Source organism: Salarias fasciatus, chromosome 6, assembly GCF_902148845.1.
Source record: "Salarias fasciatus chromosome 6, fSalaFa1.1, whole genome shotgun sequence".
NCBI classification, from domain to species: domain Eukaryota; kingdom Metazoa; phylum Chordata; class Actinopteri; order Blenniiformes; family Blenniidae; genus Salarias; species Salarias fasciatus.
The window spans coordinates 29730343-29740200 of record NC_043750.1 but is presented as its reverse complement, the minus strand read 5'-3'; the positions used below and the strand labels follow the sequence as shown (position 1 = coordinate 29740200).

Below are 9858 nucleotides of genomic sequence, written 5' to 3'. Positions count from 1 at the left end.
AAAAAGATGGTTTAAAACGAGAGAAGAAAGCTTCAAAACATCACCAGGACGGGTCGGACGGGCTCAGATGTGAAATCTCTGGCAGGGTCAAGACCCGAGGTCGACCTCCGAGTTTATCACGGCTAACAGGAGAGGAGGCCGGTGAAGAAGTGAACCCTGAGGGGAGGGGAACCGAGGGCTTCTGAACTCTGAAAAGACAAAAAGGAGCAGTCATGCCAGGCTCGGGAGGCGCAGAGTGAGTAAAACACAGCGTGTGTGTGTGTGTGTGTGTGCTCTCCCTCATCCATATTTGAACACACAGCAGAATACTTCTCAGATCTGGCGAACTGACGTTTTCTGTGCGGTTGTTTGTCTTGAAACCACTTCTAGTGATAAATCAGAGCGAGGCTGATCAACTCTGCAAACAGATGAAACGTTTCAAACAAACCACTGAGAAACGATTGAGGGAGTTTTTTTTTTTAAAAAAAAATGTTTATAGATTCCAAATTGTTGCTACGCACAGAGCAAAAGAGGGTCTAAATACAGCTCGGTGTCACATGGGGAAATTAGAGCCTGCCTGCATGTGAGAGTCATAACGCGCCTCCTGTCTGGAAGGCCGAAGGGTGAAGACTTCTCCACGGCCATCCTGAGGCAGAAACACCGGCCCAACAGACTCATCGTGGACGAAGCCCTCAACGAAGACAGCAGCATCGTCAGCCTGTCCCAGGTGTGTGTGCGTGCGTGATTATCCACATTAAAAAAAAAACAAAACAAAAGAACAAACCAACAAAAAAAAACAACAAAAAGCTCCATATTGTGAGCAAGTTAGTCAGAACAGAGGACCCACGTGCTAAAGCCTGAGCTTGACCCTCCTCCAGAGCAAGACGGAGGAGCTGCAGCTCTTCAGAGGAGACACGGTGGTGCTGAGGGGACGCAAGCGGCGGCAGACGGTGTGCATCGTCCTGACGGACGACACCTGCGGGGACGAGAAGATCCGGATGAACCGCGTGACGCGCAGCAACCTGCGCGTGCGGCTCGGTGACGTCGTCAGGTCGGTTCAGGAAGCGCTTCATACGATAATTAATAATAATAATTAATGATTTTAAATCTTGTGCCAAACTATGACTGCTGTTAGTTTGTCTAAGTTTATATAAAGTACCTATACAAATAACGCCGTTAAAAAGAATATTTCAGTAAAAGAAGAAAATACAAAACAGGAGTTCCTTTCTGTGTTTGCATGTTTTCCTATTGTGGTTTCCTCCCACAGTCATGCACGTGACGGGAATTGGTGACCCCAAATTCCCCGATTTTTTTGACATACCAGGTGTAATTTTACTTGGTGTAGGAAACCATGTTAATCAGAGCAAATACACACCAATTTCCTAAACAAACGGAATCATTTTAAGACATTTTTGACTAGAACACATGAAAATCAAAACTGCAGTATCCCAATAGATTATTTCACAAGATAAATGTATCCTTTTTAAAAAAGAAGGCCATGATTTTCACAGTTAATACAATGACAAAACAAATAATAAAGCATAAAGGAAAAGCTGACAAAATATTTCCATTTTAATGATATTCTGATACTTTAAGATGCACCAGCAGAAATAAAATGACATATGGTGCTTCAAAAATGATCCTGATGACAGAAATGCAAGTAAAGTCATTAATCTGAAAATTGTTGATTTGTCACTTGCACTCTGTCTTCTCAGTGTCCACGCCTGCCCTGATATCAAGTACGGGAAGAAGATCCATACTCTTCCTATAGATGACACCATCCAGGGTCTCACAGGGAACCTCTTTGAGGTTTTCCTCAAACCGTACTTCCTGGAGGCTTACCGGCCCGTGCACAAAGGTACAAAACAGCTCTGATCGCTGTAGAAAAGAATCCGGTGATCCCACTGAAAAAGCACAACCTAAACTGGCCTTTTCTCTGTGCTGTCAGGCGATATATTCTTGATCAGGGGGAGCATGAGGGCGGTGGAGTTCAAGGTGGTGGAGACGGACCCCAGCCCTCACTGCATCGTGGCCCCGGACACAGTCATCTACTGCGAGGGCGAGCCCATCAAAAGAGAGGCGAGTGAGGGACAGAAGCCAAGACTATACCCACTGTTTACTGTTCAGCTGAAATGTGGATATTGATGACAAAAATCTCATGACAGTTCACGTGAATAAATACTTAAATAATCCTGTTTGGAGAATGTCTGTCCTGACCGGTCTGAGTTTCTGCTCGGTGCCAGGACGAAGAGGAGACTCTCAATGACATCGGCTACGACGACATCGGAGGCTGCCGGAAGCAGCTGGCTCAGATTAAAGAGATGGTGGAGCTTCCGCTCAGACACCCGGGACTGTTCAAGGCAATCGGGGTGAAGGTAGGACACGCAGCAGCTTCTCTCCGTTGCACTGTGTCGTTTTTTTTTTTTTCTTCATGGCACAGCGTGCTCTCCTATCCTCTCTCTGGTTCAGCCTCCCAGAGGGATCCTGCTCTACGGCCCTGCAGGTACAGGGAAAACCCTCGTGGCTCGAGCTGTTGCCAATGAAACGGGAGCTTTCTTTTTCCTTATTAATGGTAAATGCTTTCATTCATTCACCCTGTTTTTGCTTTGTCATAGTGAGAAAGCACGATATAAAAGAAAACTTGTGTTTTTCAGTAGTTCTTATAGACAATGACTCTAGTATTCTTTTATTTTCCTTTGAAATGGAACCATATTTGTATGGAAATACATGTGTGGGATGATCAGAAGAGGCACACAGATTTATTATTCAATTATGACTGTTGGAAAACCTGCTTCTCTCTTTTTAAATACATCAATGACTGTAATAGAGAAAGTAACAAAATCCAAATACTGTCACCAATACAGTTCACTGAATGCTCCCACATCAGTACGGCTTACATCCTGTAATCTGCCTCACTTTTCTCTCTTGGTGAAATAATGAAGCGATTTGGGGCTTTGTGCAGGAATTACTCAACAAAATGTGTCTTATTCTGCCACCAGGCCCTGAAATCATGAGCAAACTGGCAGGAGAGTCAGAAAGCAACCTGAGGAAGGCCTTCGAGGAGGCGGAGAACAACGCTCCGGCCATCATCTTCATCGACGAGCTGGATGCCATCGCTCCCAAGAGAGAAAAGGTGAGGCAGCAGGAGGAAAGTCGAGAAGCAAACTGCGCGGCCCGGCTGCACAGGCTCTTCTTTTGTCGCTGTCAGTATGCGGACGTGCCAGACTCTGAACCTCTGTTGGGTTTTCTACACGCGCGCAGACTCACGGTGAAGTGGAGAGGCGCATCGTGTCCCAACTCCTGACCCTGATGGATGGCTTGAAGCAGAGAGCTCACGTGGTCGTCATGGCAGCGACCAACCGGCCGAACAGCGTGGACGCCGCTCTGAGACGCTTCGGTCAGGACGGCCGCGCGCACACGCTCACACGCGTGCCGAAACGCACACACTTCAGCTACAAAGTTACAGACGCGTGGGTGTCTGTCTTCAGGCAGGTTTGACCGGGAGATCGACATCGGAATCCCAGATTCAACTGGACGACTGGAAATCCTGCAGATCCACACCAAGAACATGAAACTGTCAGATGATGTTGACCTGGAGAGAGTGAGTCCCACACAGACGTCCGCATGCCCAAAACACTGGTTTTATTAGGAAGATCGGCTTCAGGGACATAGTTTATAGCATATTTAATCAAAAATGCATTAAAAAACATCAGTATTTCAAGAAAACATGATTAGAACCTAACTTGACTCAATATAACATATCAAAAATGTACAGCAAAATATTTACTTTGATGAAAAAAACTGTGATTTGCAGTTTGTTTTGGAGGATTTTCATGTTTTCCTTTTCTCACATCAGAGATGTTTCTGAATCCTCACTGCGTACTAGAAAGATTGCAAGATCTGACTTTCAATTTCTGACACATGCAGACACAGTTCATCAGAAAATGAAGAATCATTGGGACTAATATCAGTTTTATTAAATGACTGAAATTCCTCTGACTTGACACTCTTCATAAAACTCAAGAAAATAAAGAGGGAATCTTGAATCTATATAATTAGAAATGAATAAAAATGCACAATTTTTGACAAACAAACCTTTTTCATAAACACACACACACTCACACACACACCTCTTGAATTATGAAACTGACATTGGAACAACAAACACATAAAAACATAAATTATCATTTATTTCACACTAGTGAACAGTTTTCTTTCATAAACAATATCTTGTGTGAATTCTAGCTCTAAATTGCCTCAAATATTTATTTTAGCTTCGTTCAGCAATGTATTCGAGGTGAAACTCAACATTTTTTCTTGGCATCTTTTCCGATGCTGCAGTGGTGTTTTCAAATAAATGTTTATCATCCCAACTTTTTTTTGTTTTTTTTGCCTATTTAAACAAAAACAAATCCCAGATCGCCACAGAGACCCACGGCCATGTTGGCGCAGATCTGGCCGCTCTGTGCTCAGAAGCCGCGCTGCAAGCCATCCGCAAGAAGATGACCCTCATCGATCTGGAGGATGAAACCATCGACGCCGACGTGCTCAACTCCCTGGCAGTTACCATGGACGACTTCCAAGTACAACACCCTCCCACGTGCTCCATATAGTCATACTATAGAAACTTCAGCTCCTCCAGACTATATTTTAGTGCAGAAAACTTCATGCTTGTGAGACAAACATCAATAATAGTTCATGAATGAATACAGATGCGTTTCCATTCCCTGAAGCCGCGTTTCCCGTCCTCAGTGGGCGTTGAGTCAGAGCAACCCCTCGGCTCTGAGGGAGACGACGGCAGAGGTGCCTCAGGTCAGCTGGGAGGATGTTGGCGGGCTGGACGAGGTCAAGAGGGAACTGCAGGAGCTCGTTCAGGTAGAAGGAACACACTCCAGACGGCTCGGCACGCAGCGGCAGGCACGCTCTTCACCGAGCCTCGTCTCGCGCTCCCCAGTACCCCGTCGAGTATCCGGACAAGTTCCTGAAGTTCGGGATGACCCCGTCTCGCGGCGTGTTGTTTTACGGCCCGCCCGGCTGCGGGAAAACCCTGCTGGCCAAGGCCATCGCCAACGAGTGCCAGGCCAACTTCGTTTCCATCAAAGGCCCTGAGATGCTCACCATGTGGTTCGGAGAATCTGAGGCCAACGTCAGAGACGTGTTTGATAAGGTGAGAACGGGTGAAGTGAGGGTGAGGTCAGTGTTCGGCAGGCGACAGTCTGAGCAGCATCACAGGAATCCAACCGTCAACACCACTTTCTGTCCCGTTCTTTTCAACATCCTCAGGAAGATTCTATTGGGTGTACGTCCGTCTCTGAACAGTAAATCTTACCATCACTCCGACTGTTCCTGCAGGCCAGACAGGCGGCCCCCTGCATCCTTTTCTTTGATGAGTTAGACTCCATCGCCAAATCCAGAGGGGGTGGTGCGGGGGATGCAGGCGGCGCCGCGGACAGAGTGATCAACCAGATCCTCACCGAGATGGACGGCATGTCTGACAAGAAGAACGTTTTCATCATCGGCGCCACCAACAGGTGTTCAACACGGTCCATGACTGTTTTTTTTGCAGAGCTGTTGATTTCATTTGAGTCTTTTCTGATTTCTCCTCCCGTCGCCGTCTCCCCTCCACTCATCACGTCAGACCAGACATCATAGACTCGGCCATCCTGCGGCCGGGCCGACTGGATCAGCTCATCTACATCCCACTGCCCGACAAACCCTCCCGCAGAGCCATTCTGAATGCCAATCTACGCAAGTCTCCTGTTGCACGAGTCAGTGAAACACGCACAGTTTGAAATGTCTCTGTAAATCCCTCTTCCTTAGAAACACATTTCAAAATACAGGCTAATGTTAAACTGATGTCTGTGTAAAGCATATGTAAACTGTCGTCAGCCTAATCAATAAGAACCTACCGCCAACATTATGTGCTCATTGGATTCATGGATAAAGGCTGAGACAGCGAGATTTAGGCTCCATTTACACGATGTTTCAAGTGACAAAGCATCGATTTTGAGTTTTCGTTTCAGAAAAATTTCATGTTTTCATGACAGAGTTTTGAAAATGAAATTTGTTTACACTAAGAACAATGTAGTTAGCATGTAGGGCCACTAGTGGGTGCTGTTGATTGTTTTTGTAATGCAGCCACACACCTGCTATAAACATGAACCATGGAGAGTACTGACTCTATTGGCTTACTGTTTCCATGGAGACGGGTTAAGAAAGTTATTGGAAATTTCCACCTCTGGGAGCTGTTTTCAAAAAGTTATTTTCAGTGGCTCTGAGCACAGTTGTAGAGTAAACAAGTCACCAAAAACTCAATGAAAGTTTTCTGTTTTCACACTGCAGTGTAAACAGGGCCGTCGGCAGTATCACCAACGAACTCACGAATCCCTGCTGTTCCCGTTTAAAGCTACTAAAACATTCAGGGATCACTACTAACAATGCAAATCTAAACATTTAACATTAACACAGAGCTTCAGCTCATGCCTTTTGTTTTCCACTCTGTCTGTAGGACGTGGATCTAGATTACCTGTCTCGCATCACCGAGGGTTTCTCCGGAGCCGACCTGACAGAGATCTGCCAGCGGGCTTGTAAACTGGCGATCCGCGAAGCCATCGAGGCCGAGATCAAGGCTGAGCGCCAGAGGCAAAACAGACCGGGCATCCCCATGGTCAGCAGCAGCGCCGCCGCGCCGCCTCATTACGATGCTGCTGTTCCTCACCTGGTCGCCTTTTGGGCAGGTGGAAGCAGTTTGTTGTTTTTGTTTGAGAAAAATATCAGGCCCAGATGGTAAAGTTTTGAAAACTCCTCATGCACACAGAAAAGCCAAACGTTGAAATCCCAGACCAGTAGTCAGTCCAGGTATCTGTATGTTGGTGATAGTGAGTCTGTCCGCCTGCATTTGGCTTCACTGTAATGTTTTGGTAAAAAGACCACAGGTTAGAGTTTGAGGTCCACCGTCTCTCTGAGAGGGAATCCAGACAGCGGCCGACCGAGTCGGAAAGCACGGTTATAAAGTCTGAAGGGAAGATTGGACTTTCTATTGATCCACAGAATCACATCTCAGAGTGGTGCCAGGCTGTGTGTGCTCGGTACAGACAGAGACTGTGAGAGATCAAAAGTTCCCGAAAGGGCGGCTGTGCGTTTTGTAACTCATAGCCTTTGGACTGGGAGCATACACACACACGTGCACACACCCACACGCACACACATCCACAGTGTACAGCTTTTGTGTATTTTCTGCCTACAGGATGAGGATTTTGATCCCGTCCCGGAGATCAGGAAGGACCACTTTGAGGAGGCGATGAGATTCGCTCGGCGCTCCGTCAGCGACAACGACATCCGTAAATATGAGATGTTTGCTCAAACTCTCCAGCAGAGCCGAGGTTTCGGAAACTTCAGGTACACGCAAAAACATGCCCCAAACAATACTGATCCCTTTTTTTTTGTTGCGCTCCTGTTAGTTACTTTTTAAATTTGACCCTCCAGGTTCCCGTCTGCTGCTGGCGGCCAGTCTGGAACCCAGGGCTCTGAATCGGGGAGGCCGGGTCTGCACAGGGAGCACGGCGACGACGACCTCTATCAGTGACAGAAACGCTGCTCTGCTCATCCCCTTTAGCTGGAATGCAGTGCAGTCTGTTCCTTTTTCTTTCTTGGAAGAAATGTGAATGTATGAATATGAGTGTAAATTTAAGGTTAAGTTGCAATCAGTTGATACTACCATCAATACCAAGGAAGTTTTTTTTTTCTTAGAAAGGCCGAACGTCATCACAGCTTTGATTTTAGGAGTGACCAGTTTGTTCAATGAGGGTTACGTCAGGTGTGTGTATGGATGAGTTGAAAATGTAATCAGTCTATTTATTTCTTTATTTCCAATGACTTAATGGATTCTTGAATTCTGAGTATTTGCATATATCAATATGCTGGTATAAATCGATCAATTTGCAACAACAACAAAAAACTCCATAAAATTCCCTCATGTGTTGTTGTCAAACTATTTTTACAAAAAAAATCTGTACAAACTACTAGATTTGTGACAATGATGTTTTACTGAAAAAAATTTGACAAATCATGCTATACGAAAATCAAACCAATCAATAATAAAGTTAAGAATTACTGAACTGTATTTAACTGCTCTGGAAAGGTTTTTTGTTTGTTTGTTTGTTTTTTGTTTCTTGTATGTTCTGTTATTTTCTCTGTGGGTATTTTCTATATGTAGTCATTCTTAAGTATTTTTGTGGCTATTTTTTGTCTCCATTCACAAATGTATGTACTTATGACCTTCTAAATTATCCACAACTTCCGCAGAGTCTGTACAGTATAAGCTCATGTATGCTAAATCAGGTTTTACAGGTGGCCTTTGTCACCAAAACATAATGAAGGAGCAAGAAGCTATAGCTGCAGATTTGGTTTTTGACCGCGAAACAACACCATTTTGAAAAATGTGTTTCCATCGTGTTTTAATAAATGATAAAAAATAATATACATGTATGTTTTTCACAATTTGCTTGGTGGGTTCCTGGGCCAGATGGCAGGTTCTAGGAATAAGGTACCTTTTGTTAGTTTGTTTGTTTTTTCTGTGAAATTAACATAATCGGATTGCACAAAATGGGTCTTTTTCTTGTTATTCTGTTTTTAGGTGAAACAAAAACAGAAAAAAGCTAAATTCAACTCGCTTTTTCATTTTTCCATTCCGACTGACAAAACAGATTTACCACTCAATCGTTATTGACAGGTGGGCGGGGCTTAACACTTCTTGCTTCTGATTGGCCCATTTTTGCAATATACTCTTCAGAGTAAAGGTCTAACTGACTGCTGATTCTCCTTCCTCCTGTCAGTACTGTAACTCTCTAGTGAAAACCATATTATTGCGATACACACATGCTAACACCGTGAATTAGTCCTATATAAAAGTGAGAAACCACTGCTGAATTCTCCAAAAGCTGTAAGATCCAGCCTGTAGCGGAGCCAGAGTGGGGGCAAGGGGGCGGTCACCCCAGGGCCCACAAGGTCATAGGGCCCCGTTTCATGTGATGTGTTCACATTTGATTGGAAATAAATTGTTAGAATAAAATGTACAGTGTGTACGAGAAGGTATACTCATATGATTGTGGGCTCCAATTTGCCAATTCTTACATTACGACTGTCCATGAATGCATCAGAGCTGTAATCCAGCGCTGATTGACTGTGCGGCATGAACGAGTTTTTTCTTTGCACTTGATCTGAACTCTTTGGAGGGAAGTTAAACAGTATGCTAAACACTATGCTAGCCGCTAGCGGTACTACCCAAAACCTGACATCGGAGCCACTGGTGAGTCAGTGAAACCTTCAAAAATATTGTCTTTATCAGAATGCTGTGGTCTTAAACACCTGCCTATTTGAATGTGCCTTGTGTACAAGAGACCGCCGAGTCTATATTTTTCTAATATACATGAATTCCAAAAGATATAGATAGCTGTGTCTATATCTATCTGAATAGATAGTGTAATTTTAAACAAGCTGTGTTCATTTTATATGTAAGCTGTATCAAAGATGGTCCAGATGTAGCCCGTGACTTTTTATGTGAGCTTTCAGCACCATGGACAGCGGACGCTCTGAGATTGACAGCTGTCAGGCTGCATTTGTGTGTGTGTGTGTGTGTGTGTGTGTGTGTGTGTGTGTGTGTGTGTGTGTGTGTGTGTGTGTGTGTGTGTGCGTGTATGTGCGTGCATATGTGTATTTGTTCTTCAGGATAAGTTTGTGAACTGATTTGTGACTTTATTCTCCTTTCTGAGACATATAGGTTTGCTTGGCTCAATAAAAGTGAGCATTAGTGTGTTGTTTGATTGTAGGATGAGGGATTGTTTGAATGGTAAAATTACTATCATAAGGGCCCATCGAGAA

General features: G+C 44.5%; 1 protein-coding gene across 1 annotated transcript; it reads left to right on the top strand.

The window, feature by feature from the left end:
- Window positions 1-8448, top strand: LOC115390001 (transitional endoplasmic reticulum ATPase-like). The gene is made up of 18 exons (XM_030093651.1): window positions 1-235; window positions 595-706; window positions 858-1030; window positions 1695-1837; window positions 1928-2058; window positions 2223-2354; window positions 2449-2551; window positions 2979-3112; window positions 3241-3376; window positions 3468-3580; window positions 4398-4562; window positions 4732-4854; window positions 4934-5146; window positions 5332-5510; window positions 5618-5747; window positions 6488-6646; window positions 7226-7377; window positions 7465-8448. Exons 1-18 carry the CDS (start codon window positions 213-215, stop codon window positions 7562-7564), a joined length of 2421 nt encoding a protein of 806 aa, XP_029949511.1. The 5' UTR covers window positions 1-212; the 3' UTR covers window positions 7565-8448.
- The last annotated feature ends 1410 nt before the right edge of the window (window positions 8449-9858 follow it).

Bases quoted from the DNA above. Each gene is read 5' to 3' on its own strand.
- LOC115390001 (XM_030093651.1), top strand. From the start codon at position 213: ATGCCAGGCTCGGGAGGCGCAGA. The intron at 2,059-2,222 runs GCGAGTGAGGGA...GCTCGGTGCCAG, and splicing joins GCGAGCCCATCAAAAGAGAG to GACGAAGAGGAGACTCTCAA. The intron at 6,647-7,225 runs GTCAGCAGCAGC...TTCTGCCTACAG, and splicing joins ACAGACCGGGCATCCCCATG to GATGAGGATTTTGATCCCGT.